Genomic DNA, 23,829 nt, shown 5'->3' on the forward strand with positions numbered 1-23,829 from the left:
TCGCGGAAGCAAGCTTTACCGATTATTCAACAGATCGACTGTAAAAGTAAGTTACTGTTGTATGAAAAACATACAGCAAATCATTCACGGTCACAATAAAAAAATTCTCAAAAACATGTTAGTTAACACTCAAGATAAGAAATGTAATTGTAGAGCTCCTAGTAAGTGTCCTTTGAGAGGGGAATGCTTGTCTAGCAACATTGTGTACCAAGCATCAGTCACTACTAAGGACAAATGCATGAAATATATAGGGCTTTGTGGTGGCCAATTTAAGTTGAGATACAATAATCACACCAAGTCATTTAGAGACAAGAAATATGATGCAGATACTGAATTATCCAAATACATTTGGAAATTAACAGAAAATAAAACCCAGTATGACATTAGATGGGACATCATAAAGAAATCAACGCCGCAAAGGAGAAATCAGCACCTATGCAATCTTTGCTTAGACGAAAAACTGTTGATAATGATAACACCAGATACTCTGAATAAAAGAACTGAGATAATTACCATGTGTCGGCATAAAGTGACGTAACTAACACGGCGTGCGACGTAAGTGACGTCACGCTGTGTATGTAAAACGGCTAATATAACCATTTTCAAATAAACCTCCTGACGATCGGGCATACCTTCTGGGTATGCACGTGAAACTCGGAGTCGGGGTTATTGCATGTCTTTTGTTTATTTATTTATTTATTAATTTTAATTGTGTACAAATGCTCCGTACTGTTGAGCACTCTGTTCCACATTCACGCTTGTTATATATATATATATATATATATATATATATATATATATATATGGGAACTCCATTCCTAGGACTACCATTTCTGTCACACCGGCTAAATTTAACCTCTACTAATTATAAGGGACCCACACTTCCTTTACTAGTCATTAACCTGTACTGCACTCATCATAATGATTTCCAGGCGTCCATTTTCTAGACTATGATTTTCTTTTTAACCAGGATGGTAGTTACATTTTGCACAGTCATGTAATTTAGACCCAAAATATACCAGAACGCCGCTGCCACACCAGGCCCCTGCTTCAGCCCCTTACTGCTGATTGCCAAGCGGGAAGACAGCAAGTACCGTTTATAAAGGACTGATATGTCCCAGGACGGGTGTGAACCCACGTCCTCCCGCTCCGGAGGAGGGCACTCTAACCACAAGGCCATCCAGTCGGTTTATATACATATATATAATACACAGGTAATTATCATGTTATTTAAACTGAATATGGATGATACATGTAACTGCTCTTTCACTGGCTTGAGGTTATTTTTCTACTTTTCCTTTTGCCTTGTACACTCCATGTATTTCTAGAAGAGGGTCATCATCCACCCATCGCCTTATACAGTGTACCTTCTACGGGATTAATGGTTGGTATCCGCTAGGTATTCACAAATATACTATGATATCTATCTATACTAGAATCAGCCAGGGCATACCTGTGGATATCTAGGGAAAACAATATGTGATCGTGGTAGAGGGTTACATGACACTTCTAAAACACTCTTCCTAAAGGAATCACGCCTGTAATTCAGTTAATGGACACATTAATGTATAACCGCCCTTGATCAACTTACCGAAATGTCTTCTTGTGTAACATGTCGGCACAATTCCGATATCGAAAACCTCAGATAATTTGGAATTTATTTCCCCCTCTTCCTAATGCTGTCTCTCTTAGATTTGACGGGCTCGTTAACTGCGCAACTTGTCGTAACAGCTAAGTTAAAAGCAAAGTTAAAAATAACTAACAAAACCGTACATTGGACTGCAAGCGTTTTATTGTTTCTCGAAAAACACAAACACAAAGAAGTACTGGTACGTATGCTCTGTGCTTTGCGGAGCGTGTAATGGAAACAGCCTTTAGATAAAAACCAAGTTTGTGTAAAGACGCAGTTCGATGAAAGGGGGTTCTCTGTTTTTACCTCTTCGATTCATTTACTGGTAGCTGCCGTCGCGTACTGGTATATTAAAATGTTTGTTTGACTCTTTGTCCCACGGATCTTTAGAAAACACCATCTTAGCGGTGGTAAAATCACAATTAAAGCACACTTTCATGTCATTCATATAGGCACAATATACTCATACATTCTGTATTTCCTTGCTTACTTAAAAGAACAATGATAACTGCAGAGAATAAATGATAGTATACATAGGCTGGCTACTCACTAGATCGAACTTGTCAATAGCCTCTTGATCTTGTAACAGTTTACATAAACTTGTGGCCTCTTACATAGGCTTGTAAATACTTCACACTGATAACTTATAATTTTGCTGATTTTGTGTTTTTGTTGGTACTGTGATGATTTTAAAGCAGAACTGCATGTAATGATATTGCTAACTGAGACTAGTATACTGAATAATTAAGAAGGTGAAAATAAAGTTAAACTAATGGGCTTGAGAAAGCTTGTTCGTCGTGAAACACGCCTAAAGTTTAATGCACTAAAACACGTGTTCTTATAAGAATTAATTTAACAAAGGACCGGGCAAATATGTGTTGCAATTAATTGTCGTTATCCGATCTTTTCTTCATACATGCGATAGCCCCGTGTAGCGTCCTCTGTGAATCTGTAGGGCAGAATACACCATAATAGACGTCACCATGCATTCACGGACTGCTATAGACGACTGTTTAGTGCTGAGATAAAAAATATTGTTTTTCAATTTTCCGGTTATTTTTTGTAAGTTGCTAGGGTTATAATGGTGTCAACTAGCAGGCTAGGATGTAAACTACTGCCTATTTTTTTCAGAACCAGGCACAGGTGTCTAGCAGTGTGAGACCTCTGGCAGCGGGAGCTACTGATTGTGAGGGATGCAGCAGTTTGTTTACAAACCAGAGGAGTGCACGTGTTTAAGTACTGTTGGTAAAAAAACAAGCAATTTGTTTAAAATTAAAAAACGAGAAAAAGTACTTGTTTTATCCGAAAAATTATGTTATGAAAAAAAAAAAAAAAAAAAAAAACATCCTCTTACATGATTAAAGTACGATTTCATATCAAAATTAAAATTGATCAGTTAAACTTAACCGAAAATATATTCAATATACAGCCGACTAAATATTCACTTGACCTAACTATATCAAAATCAGTTGGCCTTTTAACCGATCCAAGCGGTTAACTGTAGCCGTATGAATGTATTTTCTTCACTCGTGTTCGTCTTTTGTTTTGTCACGTGGGCGTCATCTTACTCTCTCATTCCCATTGGTCATCTTTCCCGCCTTTCGTCGCTTATAAATATCGTCGCCGCCTTTTTCTGTCATTCTTCTATTGTCTCATCGCTCTTTATATATTTACAGGTACGTGGTCAATAGTTTAATTCTTTTATGAATATTATCATTATTATTATTATTATACTTATTATATATTAAGATTATAGCTATTAATAACATTATTATGATGATCGCACATTCTTCTATTGTCTCATCGCTCTTTATATATTTACAGCAAGATGGTATGGAATAAATAAGAACAAAGAGAAATAGACTTTGTTGTGAACCGTTGCATATGGCGCTGCGAGCAGGGTATTCTAACCAATTCACTAATGTTCAACCTTGTGTATCCACATCCTAAGAGAGCGTGAGCCAGAGCGTATCGATTGAAGTTGTTAGTTCATAACGCAAGAAACGTTAGGTCTACTCTTATATGGATGCTACCACTATAACTGATATGTGTGAGGCCATTACACCCGAATGAGTGATGTTTTCATGCAGAACACCATGAAATCAAGCCACGCTGGCCATGATCTAGCCACTCATCATTTATGAGGATAAGATCAGTGTTTTTTTTTTTACACATTTTACTCACTCATCCTACGCCATCTAAGCCTACTGCCGCTACTTTATATAGTGGTCGCTGATCAGTAAATCATGTAATACATTTGAGGATATGACAACATCAAGGACCTAACTATACAATGTCTGGAAAAACAACACACAAACTGTGCGATCGGTGTGTTGTACATGTCCGTATCTGGTGGAAGCGAATATCATCCAGGAGTATTGGTAGCCTTTGTTTGAGACTTTTTGATTTAATAACTTTTTCATGGATTCAGAAATGAAATGTTGGATCGACATGGGACAATCCATTCGCTATGTTATGGAATTCGCACCGGAGAAGCAGTCTTGATAATTGAGGCACCAACCTTGTATCCCAGGACAATATATACGTGAGTAAAAAGGCTTACAGAATCTAACATTCTAACTAGACTGTCTTAGTTCTTTGTGTGCATTGTTCACATGTTGCGCTTGTGCTCACCCCGCTTATATGTAGCATGTATAACAAATAACAAGACAAGGTGACGTCGGTATTATGTACAACTGAACGTTATCAGTGTTCATATATATTGCAATACTTTTGCCAATTGTCCTGTTTGTTTATGAGCTATGTGGAATTAAACAATAACATGTATTAATAACGATCCTATCAGTCATATTTATGTGGTGTTGACATTTATGTTTGTGTGTTTGTAGATATTTTGTTTTCTATCAATTCAAACTTAAATTCAAATTCAAACGCAATTCATTCAGTTTCCTGGCATTTGTTTATACGTTTACCTGCTTATAGTATTACCTTTAGCCATTTGTGTTGTTGCTGTAAACTAATTTGTCTCTGTTATCTATAAGTATATTGGTTGAGAACGCATCTCTGTATTTGTCATATAGTTGGTGTTTTAACAAAAACATTACTTCATTGCTGTATCATAAGTTTTCTTTGTTATAGAAGTAACTTGGATACTCATTTGTCGTATTAAATCGCATATTATAGTAACATGTTCGGGACATTTATCAATTTTGGTGTCATTTAATAAATTCTAGATCCAGTCATCATATTTATTTTGATTAGGTGTACAGGTATGTAGATAATTTACTTTGAACTTGCAAATTTGTTTAGTTTTCACATTTTAGTGAAATTCCCTTGTCATAACAATTGTTTGTGGTGTTCATGTACATTAATTGAAGTGTGTGGTGTCATGTATGTTTTTGGAATGTCATAACTAACACCAAACCTTATACTTCTATATTTGTTGCATTGGGGAATAGAGACAGACATTGAATATTGTGCTCATTTATTTATTTAATTTTCATCTGATATCACTGAGTTATAGATTATCATTATTAATTTTTTTTCGGATTTCTATAGTATTAAAATATCTTAGTATTAATATCACTTACCTATTTTTGCAAATAACTTCATTTAATTTTTTATTAATTACAGTAAGTAAAGTGATTATAATTCTTATTGTTTCAATATAATTGGGGTTAAAGAGTTAAATATTTTCCCCACGTAAAATAAGATCAGAGTCATCTGTTTTTTTTTATCTTCACTATTTTTCTTATTTCATTTTCCATTTTATCATTTATCTCATATAGTGCTCATATCATATCTCATATTTTCAGAAAGTCGGGTGTTACGTAATTGATTAAAATTAATTTTCATTCTTTCTCTAATTTTGATATTCAATCTATCGGTTTAAGCTTCATCATTTATCAATCTATCATTTGTCATATTTCATATTTTTCGAAGTTTGGGCTTTAAGTTATTAATTTTTTTTTACATTGCAATCACTGTCATAATTTTATGTATCATCTGGCCTCATCTTATTTCATTTTTCTTGCTCGAGGCATTTTGCACTCACTTGATTTAACCTTTGATATATACCATTTTTAGTATCTCAAAGATAACGTTATAATGGCTTCTCTGTGTGGAAGGACTGTGTGGTTGAAAGGGTTAAACAAGAAGTGTGCAAGGAAAGATATTGAAAGGATGTTATACAAAGAAGGTTTTGAGTATGACCACATTGCATTTCAGGGAAGATGTGCTGCTTTAGTGTTATTTAAAGAGTGCATTTCCGCGGAACAATTCATTGACCACGCTGACGCGGGACTGTACATAAAAGGTACTAAAGTTAAGGCATCGTCTCCAGCGCCGACAGAGGAGATGTTTATGGTGAGATTATTCGGGTTTACAGGTGACGAAGAATTAACCAAAGCGCAGGAAGCTCCAAAGGCCTCGCAAAGGGGTACGCGACCTAAAATTTCGAGTACTTGTTTACATGGTCCCAGATCGATATCTTCCGAGGATGACGGAGAAGTCGCGGTCTCAGATAAAATTTCGAATCTTCCGTATACATGCACTGAAAAGACTGATGTTTCTATTCATTCTGTTGGACCTCCTAGAATTACCTTGTTTTCGGGAGAAAGCGGCAAGGGCGAAGTCACATATAATCAGTGGAGGTTTGAAGTGATAGCATTACTAGGTGATCGTGTTTTTTCCGAACCGATTATTTTACAAGCAATCCGTAAGTCAGTTCGAGGATCAGCAGCCGATGCTTTAATGCATTGCGGGGAAGGAGCTTCTGTCAATACAATATTGCAGAAGTTTGACAGTATTTTTGGAGACGTGGTACCCGTAGATGTTGCATGGGAAAAGTTTTACTCAGCAAGCCAATACTCTAATGAAAAAGTTGTTAATTGGGCTTCTCGTTTAGAAGCATATTTTGATACAATTAGTAGAGTAGATCCGGAAGTTAGGGAAGGAAAAAAACGTGATAGAATTTTACGGTCGAAATTTTTCTCTGGATTGTTTTCAGTCAACGTTAAGCATGCATTGAGGCATCATTACCATTCCGGAGAAACTTTTCAGGAATTGATGGTAAGTGCACGTGTGGCAGAATTAGAATTTTCAGGCTCCCGTGAAACTTCCTCATACCAAGGTAAGCCTCAGTCTGATGTTTCCGTAGACTTGATGAAAAAAGTAGATATGTTAGATTCTCGCATATCAGATTTAGAGCACTCTGATCCAAATGACAGTTCTCAACGGAAAAATCGTGTTTATGAAGACAAAGATGAAAATTTCTCTGTCTTAGAAATGAATAGGAAATTAGATTTGTTGGTGTCGGGCATGGAAAAAATCGGCCGTCGGGTAAGTGATTTGGAGGAAAAAATGAGTGAGTCACGGAACAGAAATGCAAAGCCAGTTGTTTGCTTTAAGTGTAATCAGGAAGGACATATTTCTTCCAGGTGCCCTTTAAACGCACAAGGGTCGTCGATTCCGGGGCCCAGACCCTCGACCCAGTAAAGCGGGCCACGATTATTGGTAAAGCAAATGAAACAAAGGTGTGTGTTGATGGTATAGCATGTAATGCGTTGATAGATACCGGTTCAATGGTTTCAACTGTATCAGAACATTTCGTGAAAGAGTGGTTAGGGAGAGAAATTATCCCTTTAAAAGATGTGTTGAATGTAGAATCGGCAGGGGGACAGATAGTACCTTATTTAGGATCTGTTGAAGCAACTGTGAGTTTGCCAACTTATCACGGCGTAAAAGAAATCCCGTGTATTTTACTAGTAGTCCCGAATAGTGGTGCTTACATACAAAAGGTGCCAGTGTGCATAGGCACTAATATTTTGTGTTATGGAAAGGGTCTGGATAATGAAAGAAAGAAAAGAGAGTTCCTTCCAGATTGTTGGGAATTGGCATACAAATCAATGGATGTTGGTAAAGTTGAAAGTAAGCTTTCAATTACAATCAATGCAGGCGAAACTAAAATAATCGATGGGATATGCAAAAGGGCAATTATAACGAACAGTACAAACGCAGTCTTGGAACCAAATGATCTTAGTCCATTGCCTGGGGGTTTGATAATGCGCCCTTCTTTAGTAAGTGTGAAAGGTAGGTCAAATGAAATACCTGTAGTTATTACAAATTTCTCAAAGAAGGCTGTTACAATACCAAAAAAGTACATTTTGTGTAATGTCAATAGAGCGTGCAACGTTTCGTCCATGCTAAATGAAAGTGGAGATTCTACTAGTAGTTGTGACCATCTTCGTGTTCAAAATCAGTCATTGGGCGGAGATGACATGTTGGAGAGAACGCATTTAACTGATGCAGAACAAAGGCAAGTAGACCAATTGCTTTATGAATATAATGACATTTTTGCAAAGGGCGATACTGACATTGGTTCAACAAATTTGGTCAAACATAAAATTCGACTAACAGACCATACCCCATTCAAAGACAAGTACAGGAGGATTCCAGCAGGTATGTATGATGAAATTCGAAATCATTTGAGGGACATGTTAGATGCTGGCGTGATAGAAGAGTCTGAAAGTCCTTGGTCGTCAAATATAGTCACGGTAAGAAAGCCAGATGGCTCTTTAAGAATATGTGTTGACTACCGTAGATTAAATAGCAGAACTATCAAAGATGCATATGCCATGCCGCGGATAGAAGAAACATTGGATAATTTAGCTGGCTCATGTTGGTTTTCCTCACTTGATTTAAAATCGGGATATTGGCAAGTTCCCATGGAAGAAGAAGATAAAGAAAAAACAGCATTTACAGTTGGAAATCTAGGTTTGTTTCAATTCACAAAAATGGCGTTCGGTTTAACAAATGCACCTGCAACGTTTCAACGTCTGATGGAAAAGTGTTTGGGTGAGTTGACTCCATGGGATTGTTGTATATATCTCGATGACGTTATAGTTTTTTCAAAAACAGTAGAAGAACACCTGGAAAAACTTAAAAAGATATTTGAAAAATTACGAAAAGCTGGGTTGAAGTTGCATGGATCAAAATGCCGACTATTTCGAAAAAAATTAAAATTTTTAGGACACATAATATCAGAAAATGGTATTGAAGCTGATAATTCTAAATTGTCAGTTTTAGAGCAATGGCCCTTACCACAAACGTTACTTCAACTTCGTCAGTTTGTGGGATTTACGGGGTACTACAGAAATTTCATAAAAGGGTATAGTATGATAGCTAAACCTTTGACAGACATGTTAAGAGGTCATGATTTAAAAAGGGACAAGAAGGGGAGGTTTGTGAAGTTGAGTTGGGGGGAAAAAGAAAAAAAATCTTTTGAGCAGTTAAAAAAATGTGTGATGTCCCCACCAGTATTAGGTTATGCTGATTACTCTCTTCCCTTTCAGTTACACACTGATGCCAGTAAAATTGGGCTTGGCGCAGTTCTGTATCAGAAACAGAATGATAAACTGAGACCTATAGCATTTGCCAGTAGGAGTCTTAAAAAATCGGAAACTAATTATCCAGCACACAAACTTGAATTTTTGGCATTAAAATGGGCCGTATCGGAAAAATTTTTCGATTATTTGTACGGTCACCAGTTCCAAGTTGTCACAGATAACAATCCACTTACATACGTATTGGGCAAAGCAAAGTTGGACGCTACAAGTCACAGGTGGGTTGCTGAACTAAGCAATTTTGATTTCTCAATCAAATATCAATGTGGCAGTAGAAATGTAGATGCAGATGCCTTGTCTAGAATCCAATGGCCTGATAAAGGTGAGTGCATTAGCTCAGATAGTGTTCACGCCATTTTGGAAAGTCCTGGGCAGGAAGGTTTTATCGAAACTATTTCAATGTCGCAAAAGGTAGTTGATGTGATACAGGGATATGATGTTGAGCGTTCTTTAGATTGGATTAAGGAGCAGTCAGAAGATGAAGAAATAACGAACGTTATTTCTTGTTTAAAAGGTGAGTTGCAGGTTTCAGACGTGACTAGTGAATATAGAAAACAGTGGAAGAATTTGATTATAAGAAATGGTGTTTTGTACAGAGAAAGAAAGTTAGAAGGAAAGACAAGTTGGCAACTTGTATTACCGAAGCATCGGCGGAATGAAGCTATAAAGATGTGTCATGATGATATGGCGCATGTTGGTAGAGACAGAACGATAGAGTTGATCAGAGATCGATTTTTTTGGAATAAAATGTATTCCGATGTTGCAAATTATGTGGCTACTTGTGACAGATGTGTACAAAGAAAATCAATTTCAGATAAGGCACCTTTAGTCAGTATGAGTTCATCACAGCCAATGGAAATGTTATGTATTGACTATTTGACCGTAGAAGATAATAAAGGTGGTATTGCCAATGTGTTAGTTGTGACAGACCATTTTTCCAGGTATGCATTGGCATATCCTGCTAAAAATCAGACTGCGTACACTACGGCAAAGTTGTTGTATGAAAACGTGATTGTTCATTATGGTTTTCCGGCAAAAATACATAGCGATCAAGGAAGAAATTTTGAGAGTAGCACAATTAAACATTTGTGCGAAATAGGAGGAGTGACTAAAACTAGAACCACGCCTTACCGGCCCCAGGGTAATGGTACGTGTGAACGATTTAATCGAACATTGCTAAATATGATTGGTACTTTAGGTCAAGATAAAAAATCGGACTGGAAAAAGTACATTCAAAGTTTAGTTCACGCGTACAATTGTACAAAGAATGATGCAACCGGATATTCTCCGTATTTTCTAATGTTTGGTAGAAACCCTAGACTGCCTGTAGATTTGACTTTTGGTCTAGATGAACAGAGTGGGAATACAGAGCACTCAGATTACATTAGAAAATTAAAAAGACGATTGCAATATGCTTATGAATTAGCTTTTAAGAATTCTGTAGATCTTAAAAGGAATAACAAAGAACGGTTTGATAAAATGACGAGAGGAGCTGTCGTCCAGCAAGGAGATAGAGTATTGATCAGAAACTTGGGGTTAAAAGGAAAGAATAAGTTGGCCGATAGATGGAAACCTGAAGTATATGTGGTTGTAGAACAACCAAATAAAGATATACCGGTATACAAAATTAAAGAAGAAGGAGTCAAAAGTGGAACATTGAAAGTTGTTCACAGAAATCACTTACTTCCTTTACCTGTCGGAGGATTGAGGAAGAGTAATGAGACAAAAGCGCAAGTTGAAGATCCCTCCATTCCAAGGAGGTCTAAAAGGGAGAAGAGGATTCCAGAAAAATATCAAGGCTAACTTAAAGCTTTGATTAATTTAGTGTCATATTTTAATAAAAACTAGATCATTGTTGTATAGTGTTATTATTATTTGTGGAGTGAATGAAATGTACGGAGACATTTCTTTGAGAAGGGGGGTGAATGTAGCCGTATGAATGTATTTTCTTCACTCGTGTTCGTCTTTTGTTTTGTCACGTGGGCGTCATCTTACTCTCTCATTCCCATTGGTCATCTTTCCCGCCTTTCGTCGCTTATAAATATCGTCGCCGCCTTTTTCTGTCATTCTTCTATTGTCTCATCGCTCTTTATATATTTACAGGTACGTGGTCAATAGTTTAATTCTTTTATGAATATTATCATTATTATTATTATTATACTTATTATATATTAAGATTATAGCTATTAATAACATTATTATGATGATCGCACATTCTTCTATTGTCTCATCGCTCTTTATATATTTACAGCAAGATGGTATGGAATAAATAAGAACAAAGAGAAATAGACTTTGTTGTGAACCGTTGCATAACATTTCGGTTACTTTTAAGCAATGCATGCAGTTACATAAAACCATTTCAATTATAACCATTTATATACGGTTGCCTCCAATCAGTGACTGGTAACTCACCAAAACGGTTAATCTTAACTAAATTGATTGGTTTTAAACAATCTACTGCATTCAGTTATATTCCAATTCGATTACCCTTAAACGTATATAAATTATTGGTCGTCTAATACCTCTCAACAAACAAAATCACTTCATCTCCAAACATCAAATCATTTATTTATAAATAGGAAGTAGTCGATGTGCCTCTGTCTTTGTGCAGACGATACAATATTACATACAAACGTTTGCTCCGTCACCAGTTAGATCTCCCGCATAGCCCAATTCCAATTCTGGTACAGTTTGTACTTATATAAATCTGATGATTTTGCATCGCATAAGAAAAACTCTCACTTTATACAAATGTTTTATACAAAAAACTTTGGAATAAACTGGAATGTCCGTACAGCAGCGTAGGTCGACTTCGAATGATCATTTCCCTTCCTCACGTGATCTGCTCACCTTTTGAATACAGCGGCCCCTGTATCTCCTAAGGACATTCCTCCTAAGACACGTCATCATTGACCCGTTAAAGGACAATAAATACATTTATAATCTACCTATTCATGTTGAGTGATGGGAATGTGTTCAAAGCAACTGAATTTACGAATAGTCATGTCAACTGTTTGGATAGTTTAACTTTCAACCATATATCCAGTCGGAATTACCCTTGTAAACAGGTTTTATTTCAAATGTAAAAATGCCACAAATGTTAGAGCCATTCTATATAGTCTAGACGACTGGTGCAAAAAGCTAATTGGACATTTCTTGTTCAGTTTAAATAATTAAAAAGGCTTTTAATTATGTTTCAAACCACCAGAAATATCACCATGTAAAACCCATGTAAACCATCGCAACAGTTGCTAGGCAGCACATTACCCTAGCAACAAGTATTTAACATTATATATTTATATATAATATATATTTAATAATATATTCACAGATATCTCTGTAGCATTTTACATACCCTCGAGTTCCTTCCCATCTTTCTGTTCCCATTCTACATATACTAACTTGTTTCTTAATTATTAAGATAGATACATAAATAGTGTATGCTTGCACAAACCCAAATAAAAATATCTCTGGAGATATATCAATGTCCACACCTAAATTATCTTTAGCGGGGCAAATGATGCACATCCAAAACTTTTTTACATATGGACAATCCCAAAAAACGTACAGAATATTTTCTCTAGCAGTATTGCAAATTTGTTAATTTCATAAGTTAAGCATAAGTATTGAATATTTTATTATTTATTCTGAAATGGAGCAACTTCATTTTCTTGTGATCCGTTTCTTTAATGTTTGTTCCCAATTATCAGTACTCAAGTTTTTTTTTTTTTTAATATGTCTGCCATTCACCTACACTTTTATCTGGTATTATATGGCTTTGGAGGATTTTTGGCGAAAAAATATCTTGATGGTTTGGTTACTTGTTTAATTGAGTCCATTATTTCTTGGAATGCTATGAGTAATTTCCTTCCATGGGAAGAGATAGCCATTCAGATGGTAAGCTCTTTAGGATGCTGATTTAGCCAAGAAAGTTAGTGGTGACTGTGACTGAGGTTAAATGGAAGTTAAATACCATGGAGAAAGCTTTTCCAATTTTTCATAGAACAGGCACAGTTCCCTATGCATTAAAATGCAGTAGAAAGGGAACTAAGCAGGAATCACTTATCTTACAGTATGGAATGCAAGAAAAACGATCGCATCGGGTAAATTGCAAATACTATATACCAACTTGCAGTGACAAAACCTGACTTTCAACCATTTAACCACATGAAGTGAACCATAAAATCCAAATTGAAGTAGCAAATATCATATTTGCCTACACTGAATAGAGCCAGTGTTAACAATAACGGGACCAACATCCATTTTGTGGCCGCTACCCCCAATATGCAGTCATGACATGGGGACTCCATTCCTAGGACTACCATTTCTGTCACACCGGCTAAATTTAACCAATTTCAAGGTCACATTTAGATTGCCAGTGTATGACTTCCTATTCAAGTTCAATAGTAACTATGGACCTATCTCTGCCAGTTATAAGGGACCCACACTTCCTTTACTAGTCATTAACCTGTACTGCACTCATCATTATGATTTCCGGACGTCTATTTTCTAGACTATGATTTTATTTTTAACCAGGATGCTAGTTACATTTTGCACAGTCATATAATATAGGACCAAAATTAGCGACAAATATATACCACAGCGTCACTGCCACACCAGGCCTGCCACCCTGCTTCAACCCCTTACTGCTGAGTGCCAAGCAGAGTGTCAGCAGGTACCGCTTATAAAGGATTGATATGTCCCAGGACGGGTTTGAACCCACGTCTTCCTGCTCCGGAGGCGGACACTCTAACCACAAGGCCATCCAGTCGGTTTATGTACAGTAATGAAATACACAGGTAAATGTCATATTATTAAAACTGAATATGGATAATACATGTAACTGCACTTTCACTGGCTTGAGGTTATTTTTCTACTTTTCCTTTTGCCTTGTACACTCCATGTATTTCTAGAAGAGGGTCATCATCCACCCATCGCCTTATACAGTGTACCTTCTACGGGATTAATGGTTGGTATCCGCTAGGTATTCACAAATATACTATGATATCTATCTATATTAGAATCAGCCAGGGCATACCTGTAGATATCTAGTCATAAGCAATATGGGGTCCTGGTAGAGAGTTACATGACACTTCTAAAACACTCTTCCTAATATAAAGGAATCACGCCTGTAATCCAGTTAATGGACACATTAATGTATAACCGCCCTTGATCAACTTACCGAAATGTCTTCTTGTGCAATTTGTCGGTACAGTTCCGATATCGAAAACCTCAGATAATTTGGAATTTATTTCCCCCTCTTCCTAATGCTGTCTCTCTTAGATTTGACGGGCTCGTTAACTGCGCAACTTGTAGTAACAGCTAAGTTAAAAGCAAAGTTAAAAATAACTAACAAAACCGTACATTGGACTGCAAGCGTTTTATTGCTTCTCGAAAAACACAAACACAAAGAAGTACTGGTACGTATGCTCTGTGCTTAGCGGAGCACGTAATGGAAACAGCCTTTTAATAAAAACCAAGTTTATGTACAGACGCAGTTCGATGAAAGGGGGTTCTCTGTTTTTACCTGTTTGATTCATTTACTGGTAGCTGCCGTCGCGTACTGGTATATTAAAATTGTTTGTTTGACTCTTTGTCCCACGGATCTTTAGAAAACACCATCTCAGCGGTGGTAAAATCACAATGAAAGCACACTTTCATGTCATTCATATAGGCACAATGTACTCATACATTCTATATTTGCTTGCTTACTTAAAAGAACAATGAAAACTGCAGAGAATGAATGATAGTATACATAGGCTAGCTACTCACTCTAGATCGAACTTGCCAAAAGCCTATTGATCTTGTAACAGTTTACATAAACTTGTGGCCTCTTACATAGACTTGTAAATACTTCACACTGATAACTTATAATTTTACTGATTTTGTGCTTTTGCTGGTACTGTGATGATTTTAAAGCAGAACTGCATGTAATGATATTGCTAACTGAGACTAGCATACTGAATAATTAAGAATGTGAAAATAAAGTTAAACTAATGGGCTTGAGAAGGCTTGTTCGTCGTGACACACGCCTAAAGTTTAATGCGCTAAAAACACGTGTTCTTATAAAAATTAATTTAACAAAGGACCGGGCAAATATGTGTGGCAATTATTTGTCGTTATACCGTCTTTTCTTTAAACATACGGGAGCCCCGTGTAGCGTCCTCCGTGAATCTGTAGGGCAGAATACACCATAATAGACGTCACCATGCATTCACGGACTGTTACAGACGACTGTATAATGCTGAGATAAAAAAAGTGTTTTATTTTTTTCAATTTTCCCGGTATTCTTTGTAAGTTGCTAAGGTTATAATGGTGTCAACTAGCTGGCTAGGATGTAAACTACTGCCTATTTTTTCAGGACCAGGCACAGGTGTCGAGCAGTGCGAGACCTCTGACGGCGGGAGCTACTGACTATGAGCGGTGCAGCGGTTTGTTTACAAACAAGAGGGGGTGCACGTGTTCAAGAACTGTTGGTAAGAAAACAAGCAATTCGTTTAAAATTTAAAAAAAAATGAGAAAATGTCCCAAAAAGTACTTGTTTTATCCGAATTATTATGTATATTATTGGACGACCAAAATTTGGCTAGCAAATTTATACGATTTTTAATCTATTGATTCATTTTAATTGTATAGTTAACCTCAGTAAGTGATATCAGGAGGAAGGAAACATAACTCACAGCAGCTATTTGTTATCAGCTCTACGGGGCTAAATTTGGTAGACTGCTTCATATGCAATTGATTCAGATTTAGAAATAATTATATAATAGCAATGCCCATCTCACATTAAAACTGCATTTAGACCCCTTAGTGAAAAAGATATGTTAACTTTCTTTGTGATTATTCAACTTGTCAATTAGTTGACATGGTCCAGCCATATCAAGATATTGTGTTAACTTAGCTGATACACATAATATACAAATAAACTTGCTAGAACACCACAGTAATGATGGAGACATTAAATAACACGTGTTCACAGCTGAGACTATGATTTAATCCTAAATTAATGGAGCGATCATAGGATGTAGCTTAAATGCTACAGAAAATCAAAATTAGATATGCAGCTATGCAAGTCTACATGCAATAAAGACTAAGTTTATACAAAAATTATAATTCAGTAGTAAGTAATAATAATATTGTAAAAATGACATAATAAGCCTATTTATCTGTTAAAAGACAGCTTGGATTTGGACATTTTTGTGATTGAAAATCCATTACCTAATCAAAACACATTTTTCTTGTTTTTATAGAGTAATCTGCCGTTTTCCATAGCTTGTAAATATACAATATCATGTATAAATGTAATATACTTGACAAGGAATTATCACAAAAAGAGAAAGAGTGACAGTACACAGGTACGTATCTGAAACCAATATAATGAATGGTATTCTCACATGTATATCCTGTCACAATAGGAAGAAATAAATGAACATGCATTTAATCATCTAGATTTGTCAAGCGTCTCAATATGAAAAGACAAATTGGCGAAGGAGGACAACTTGTCTGATAGGATTGTATACATATCCATTGTGTTCACCCAGGAAACTTCTTAGTTTCTCCATCTTTTACGTAGAAGCCTGGCCAGAAATACACGTACTTCGTTAGCGTGCATCTTGTTATTTCTGAAACCTGTCGGCAGCCGTCTTGAGTTGTCATCTGGGACACACTCCCGTTCACCTTGAAGATAAACAATTACTAGGTAACATATCAACACGGAGAACATGTATATGAAAATCAATATATTTGTTCAAAATATGACATTTTTAAGATTTGTATTTTTGCCCTCTTTTAGAGGCAATATGTGAATTGAGAAACATTGGCAGATTACTGGTAGATTAAAAACTCCCTTCCCTTTATATTCAACACGCACGAGATGATCATTTCTCTCTCCACAAGGAGTCCTCTCTCTGAACAAAGACATCAGAGGAGTCTACTAGTGGTATATACAATCTTATGGGCAAAGCTTTACGTAAGTTTACCGCGTCAATGACAGTCGTGTATAAAGCTGTCTAGCTGTTATGGTTTCTTACAAGGACATGTCACTTAAACCTTTTCCAGATCTAGCGGTACACTTGCCTGGACCGGTACAATTAGATATTGACGGTTTTAATAGACTGGCTGAAATGTAAGAGAGTCCCCGCGCGACATGGTCACTAACAGAACAGCTATATAAATTCATTCATTTATGATATATATTGTCATGCTATGTAGTGACAATGCTTGGCAAAGCACATTTAGGCTTATGACACTCTGTGTAAAAACCCTCTTTAGATAAATGTTATGATAATAAATTTTACCAGTTATCTTATATTTTTTCATAACTTACATGTATACCCCAGAATTTTTTCATTTATATGAAGACCTTACTTATGTTGATGTTCATGCTCTGTTTCCTATATAACCAGTGCACAGAACAAGGAATTGATGTGCCATCTTCTCTTTCATGTTGAAACATTTCATTAACTAATGTTTTTATTTTTCTTTCGATTTCTACATGTACATATAAAGGAACAATCCCCATTTCCCATTCAAAAATTTTTTTTCGGTTTTTGTTCTTTCTGAAATGCTACGCATGTTCTGAGTTTAAGATAAAAACATTTTATTCGCAATTTTCCACATTCACTGTTTTCAGTATCAACATTTTGATTGGTTCAGAAAGTTGCTCTATTAATAAAAAAGCTGAGCAATTTTTGAAACTTAGAATCACCACATTTTCTCTTATATCAAATCTACAAAAATGTTTAATTCTCCTATCAAAGCATCTAATAAAGTTACCTAAACATGTTTAGCCATCAGCCATATTTCAGCGGAATACATCTTGTTTCAGCATTTATTATTAAGACTTTATTTTGGACCAAATCAATGATACCCTAGACAATACAAATATCCTTTTAAGAGTCGTAATTATAAATATATCCCTAAAATTTAGAACCGCTCAAATTGGATCAATCCAGTTAAGCATTCCGCTATTTAATAGACCTGACCAAGTTTTGTTATTCGTGCCGGGAATTTAAGTCAAACGTCGCTGGTGTTCTTGCAGATTCGGCAGGTAGACAGCAATGTATGGGAAGCCTGATTGCGTCGGTGTTGAAACGCAATCTGATTGCATCCTGCATCATGCACATCTTTGATTTCTAAACTGCCTAAAATCTCCGATACACCCGGATGTGATGTTGATAGAGACGGCGGTCACCCTTTGTTTTTATTTTTGATTCCCCTGTTTACAAATCAACAACAGATAAATCTCTATTCTCTACTCTTATAAAATGATATACTGTTGTAATGCGTGATTACCTGTGTCAATATATCAAGTAGATGGGTGTCACATGCTCTTTCCGAGAGCTCTCTCACCAGACTCTGAATGAACCACGTGCCATGTGTAGGAGATCGCCAAGACTTGTCACCTGAAACGTCAATTCAGCAAACCTCAGTTTGACGACCGGATATCAAACCGTTAAAGATGTTGGTGCTTTAACAGAAGATTGACTGTTATACCTTTCCAGTTATACTTATTTCACATGTCTTTTGTGATGGATTCTTGTCGACCAAGAGAAAGTATCAATAGTGGAAACCGCTGAAAAAGAACAAGCAGACTTCACAATCTTACCTGTGGTCGTTGAAGTAACTAATATCATATCGGCCTTTTCTGCTATTTTGCTGTCTTCGGTATTTGAGGAAGTATTTTGTGGCTTTGTTGTCATTTGCTTGGGTTTCGTTTTTACATCTGACGCACTTTCATCCTCACCTTCGGTGAAATAAAGGATAATTGTTAAAACTTAGACAATGACATGTCAATGAAGTATAAAGCAGCGATTCCCAAGTTGTAATTGAAAAAAATATTTTTACTTTATAACGGCCAAAATTGAACAACACATCGCATGAAATACACAAACGAGCTATATTTTGACAGAGCAGTATCAACCAACTATATATGTAAAAATAATAATAGAAACGCCCTCCGTTCGTATAAGAGGACAAAGTACAGTATCTATTACTATACAGCATTATAGCTTAAAACATCAGAGCAGAAAACAGGGAATCAATTTAACCTCTCACTCTTTACTCATGAAATTAAAACTTGTTTCACAAAGTGTGGTTCACACCAATGCCCCATGTGGAAGATGGACACTTACGACTGGGACTCTGACACGCAGATATGAAGAACATCTTGGGGCAACCTTTCAGCGCAGGACACTTGGAGGCCTCAAAGTGTGCCAGCATTTGGTCATACCCTATATGATAACCATCAGTGCCTATCACCGTGTTCTCTCCACCATGACTCAGGATCACCATGATGAAGGAAGAGTAAGCACTGTGATCAGTTCTAGCTTCACGTTCGGCTAGTTGATTGATACCCTGTATAATGCAATGTTTGATCAATTCAGGTTAACGACAGTACACTTTGATACTATTATAATGTCGAAAAGAAATTCATTTTTCTGATCTCATCAGCGAGATCAGCGTTTGTAATTCTCTGAGGGAAGAGTCCTGTCATCATAATGAATTAGGAACAGCCGGCGTCTTGGGATTTTTTAAACATAATCAAAGCATAAATTATTCAAATAATTTCACCCTTAACCCATAACCACAGATGAAATTGCGCGAGTTATCATATATTTAATGGCAGAAAGAGTTAATATGTTACCATCACATAGTTTATAGCTGATATATTACCGACTCTATCTGTTAAAATATGCTCTATCTTTTAAAATATGCGACAGACTAAGTGAACATTTAAATTCGATCAACAAACCCCAGCAGTCATGTTGTCATGCCTGGACACCAGGTAATGTAGCTGCTGAAATAAACTTTCCAGACGTTTAACATCAATCTCTGTGCCTTCTCTGTCGGGGTGATAGTTATTGTCAAAGCTGACATTGTTGATGATCACAGCTCTACCTCTCCACTCTGTGTAGTTTTTGTAGACCTGCAATATTCAAAAGGGTTGTTGACAATTTAAGTGTAATCTTGCACTGCTATTGCCTCAGTACATGCTTCTCTTGGTTTGGTGCACTAACAAGATAAAGTGTGAAACATTCAGTTCGTGTTGCAATAAATGTCTTTTTCATGACAAAGCTACTGTATTATTGAACATTATATACGGTAACAGATACACCTGCATATAAAAATAAAACAGAATAAAACGGGACCACTAACATTTTTATGATCGAATGCCTTCTTCTGGAAGAGGTCAACTGAGCAAGGTTGGACTTTGACCTCGGCCAAATCCTCAGTGCTTGAGCCTACAATTATAAAGTATCCTCCAATGAGAAGGTTGGTGAGTTATTATGTGCCATGATTAGTTGCGCCTAATGTTAGACCAGTGTTAAGAATTTGGTAAAAGTGTTTCATGAACCAAAAAAACTAGTTTTCCTTGACTGCCTATAGCATTCTGGAAGAACTGTTAAGATTAAAGATCAAACTAAGTGGACCATACCATAATACATAAAGACCCGATCTACAGGGGGTGGGGTGGGGGTGACAAAATTATTGCACCACCTGCATGAATAGGGAGCTATGTGACTGGTAGGACCCGTTCGTAAAAAGTGCTTTGCGGTTTATTGGTCACGTAACAAGGGATGGATTTTCATCCATGCGCACAATAAGAGGTGACATCGTAGGTTTAACGCCCTTCTGGATGTCAAGTTTCTATCATGGTGAAAAAACAGGAGCTCAAAAAATGAAGATAACAAAGAAATTGTTTCCCTGAGACTGGAGGGTTTAGCTGTATCCCAGAAAGCCGCCATATGTGGTATGTTTGGTCAACTTGTATACAGGGTTTGCAGAAGGATGGGGGACACTGGTGATGTCCATAAAACAACAAAAAGCAGACTACTGGCGTCTTTTTATGCTCCCAAGGTTCTGGAAATTTGAACCGTGCTGTGAATTAGCTTTACGGTGTTTGAGTTAAAGGTACATATGAACCAAGTGTCGGTGAAGCGTGGATTTCCAGTAGTGTATATAAACCACTTCTACTAGTTTCTTATACAACTTAGACATACCAAAATTAGACATACCAAGGAATAAACCAAATAAAACGTTCTATCAACCATAAAAGAGCTTTAAACTGCTCCTTTCTTTAAACTTTTGGTCGTAAATTTAACCTACTTACCTGACCTACTTATCTGCCCCATAGATATACAGCATAGAAAGCTAGCAGGAAAATCCGTTCAAATATAGTTTTGTGGTAATATTAAACGATGTCTTTTGGTATTTCTCTATATTTACTATCTTAAACTATATAATGGCATTTGGTCGGCTTTTGTGGGAAAAATTGACTTCGTATGCATCTTTAAGCAAAATTAACGTTTAAAGAAGGCTCCATGCTACAGGAATTATCACCATTATTGGGATCACGTGGCCATCCTACAAAATATTAATACTGACATAATAAATAAGCACTGGTCTGTTAACTGGTCGTGAATATACTAACTTGACATTACCAGAAACTATTGGAAAAACCTTACAAATCCAGCTGTTCTTCACCTTATAGCAAACGGATACAGTACTCTTGTCAACCCCTGTACTTTGTTCAATTATTAATGGTGCATTTTTTTAACCAACATATTATGACTGTAGTTAAAATATTCCAATGTCAGTGACCACGATCAATACCAGATCAGTACGTACTTGATGTTTGGGCAGAAGCAGTTTCTAGTGACTGAATTTGGGGCAGCCCTTTTTCTTTTTCTTCTGTCCTACCTGGTTTGTAAATGCGAGATAATCACACTTAATAGGCGTAAAATAATACTTTTATATCATTGACACTAAACTCTTGGAAACACACTTACACATACAAATGAAACAATTGAACAATTGATTTCGAGCTCATATATATTTAGCAATATCATCGATGTATAAATGTAAAATCACAATTTCATTAACTCGTGGAAAAGGTGAACCTTATGTGTTGTGTAATAGAATTAAACGCTGTTTTATTGTAGTGACTAAACGCAAGTTGGGATGAATTATCTTGACTTGTGTTACCTGTAACATATAATCTTAATTTTAATCTTGCTTATTAACAACGCCAGAGTTCAGCACACAACCTTACCTTGCTCATGAATGAGAATGTTGCTTTCTGAAAGACGCATTTGAGCCACGAGTGGGAAATTCTCCACTGCTTCTTCTCCTAAAATTATTGACATCCATATTCTTTCATTTGTGTATGTTGCAGAGTGTATAACAGTCGATATTTCAAGGTAAAAAAAGCTAGCTACATCTAGTTAAGTTTAATGTCACATATCACCAAAATTTAAACTTTTATTTTGTCCACTTACGGCAACAGCAGGTGTTATGTTTTTGAACTGCTTACCTGAGAACCAAACACGGTATGGCCTCAAATCAATCGGTACTTCCGCATTCTCTACAAATACACAGATGACATCCCTTTCTAAAACGGTTTCTCTTTTAATATGAATCTTGTGCCTGCCATCGTTTACCCTGATATAGTAGCCAAAGTGCATTCTAGGGCAGTATGTCTTCTGTAGATAGGACAACTCGTCTTCAACTGTTTGTCGTGCTTTAAAGTATATGTGAGGCTTTGGTGGGCCGGCAGCGTTCGTTATCACCAGTTCAATATCCTTTTCTGCAGTAAAGAGATAGAGCACAGATGTTTTGTCTTCCAGGCGGAAGGAGGCGCGGTCAAACCCAACAACTGGGATGTCATTCTCAACCGTTTGAGCTTCGTATGACCCTAAAAGACGGATGATCAAACGGTGAAATAACCCGGGGGGAAAGAAACCGTGAGGGAATGAGATAAGCAGAGGTATTTGACGATCTGTCTCAGAGAACGCAACATTGGTCCTGGCAATGGATTTTAGCATGCTAGGCACGACGAATGTCCTTTTACTTTCCTTTGCATATGGTAGCACTAGCTTTTCAACAGACTGAGGTATTTCTCTCATCAAGTCGAATTTTTCCATAAGAAGAATGATATACTCTTTCATCCAGGACAAGTTGACGTTTTCCAAATATTCATCAAACACCTCCTCGTTTAGCAACCCTCTTCGGAGATCGTCCTTCAGGTGATCCAGGCGATCCTTTCCTGATTTACTGATGGGCGGGGTCATGATGGCAGAAAACAGATCTGCTAACCAATGTGGATTCAGTATGACGACATTTTCAAGTCTATCCACTTTAAAGTGAAGGAAGTCTCCCAGACGGTGATGGTAAGGAATGAACATTTCATCTAACTCAGCGTCAGGGATTCCAACTAAGCGCGCCATTTCACGCAGTTCTTTAACATCTATGATTGGTCTTTCCTCACTCTTCTTTGCCAAATCCATTTCTAGCTGAATCCAGCTCACTGGATGCATTTGAAAGGCAGCCTCATTGTCTCTGCTAAAACCACAAAGATGCTCGATCGTTTCTTTTATTTCACAAAACTCCCCATCTTCGGCCAAGTTGCTTATTGCAAAGTAGCGGTAGACGTGGTCTTTGAGTTCCTGCTTATCGTTGAGATAATTCCTGAGATCACCAAAGATCTCCTCAGCATCGTCCTAGAAAGATTATTGAGTACGGTTCAAGCTTTTGTTATGTAGCCTGTATGTATTCTTTTTTTTTTTTTGTGAATAAAACGGTTATATATATATATATATATATATATATATATATATATATATATATATATATATATATATATATATATATATATATATATTTTTTTTTTTTTTTCTTCTTTTTTTATGGTCAGTTCAATATATTAATTTGGGCCATTACACGACGGGTTTCAGAAACTTTTGTTGACATTTTTTCCACTTGGAGTCTGGTTGGATTAAACGCCTTGTGCCGTGATATGCAGTGAGCATGCAATAATGCAGTTAAAATGTATGT

At 36.6% G+C, this 23,829-nt stretch overlaps 1 protein-coding gene across 1 annotated transcript in view; it reads right to left on the bottom strand.

Moving 5' to 3' along the window:
• Positions 1–14,463: 14,463 nt before the first annotated feature.
• LOC106162425 (uncharacterized) overlaps positions 14,464–23,829 on the bottom strand; it is a 33,949-nt gene continuing 24,583 nt past the window's right edge. The window contains exons 8-16 of the mRNA XM_087010578.1: positions 22,310–23,495; positions 22,049–22,126; positions 21,625–21,696; positions 20,152–20,237; positions 19,748–19,921; positions 19,128–19,350; positions 18,602–18,739; positions 18,289–18,398; positions 14,464–16,671 (exon numbers count right to left, since the gene is read on the bottom strand). Of these exons, the coding sequence (XP_086866704.1) occupies positions 16,528–16,671; positions 18,289–18,398; positions 18,602–18,739; positions 19,128–19,350; positions 19,748–19,921; positions 20,152–20,237; positions 21,625–21,696; positions 22,049–22,126; positions 22,310–23,495 (2,211 nt within the window). The 3' untranslated portion in view covers positions 14,464–16,527. The remainder of the gene's footprint in view (positions 16,672–18,288; positions 18,399–18,601; positions 18,740–19,127; positions 19,351–19,747; positions 19,922–20,151; positions 20,238–21,624; positions 21,697–22,048; positions 22,127–22,309; positions 23,496–23,829) is intronic.

Source organism: Lingula anatina, chromosome 4 (assembly GCF_051362555.1).
Source record: "Lingula anatina isolate TDL-2025a chromosome 4, LinAna3.0, whole genome shotgun sequence".
Taxonomy (NCBI): Eukaryota; Metazoa; Brachiopoda; class Lingulata; order Lingulida; family Lingulidae; genus Lingula; species Lingula anatina.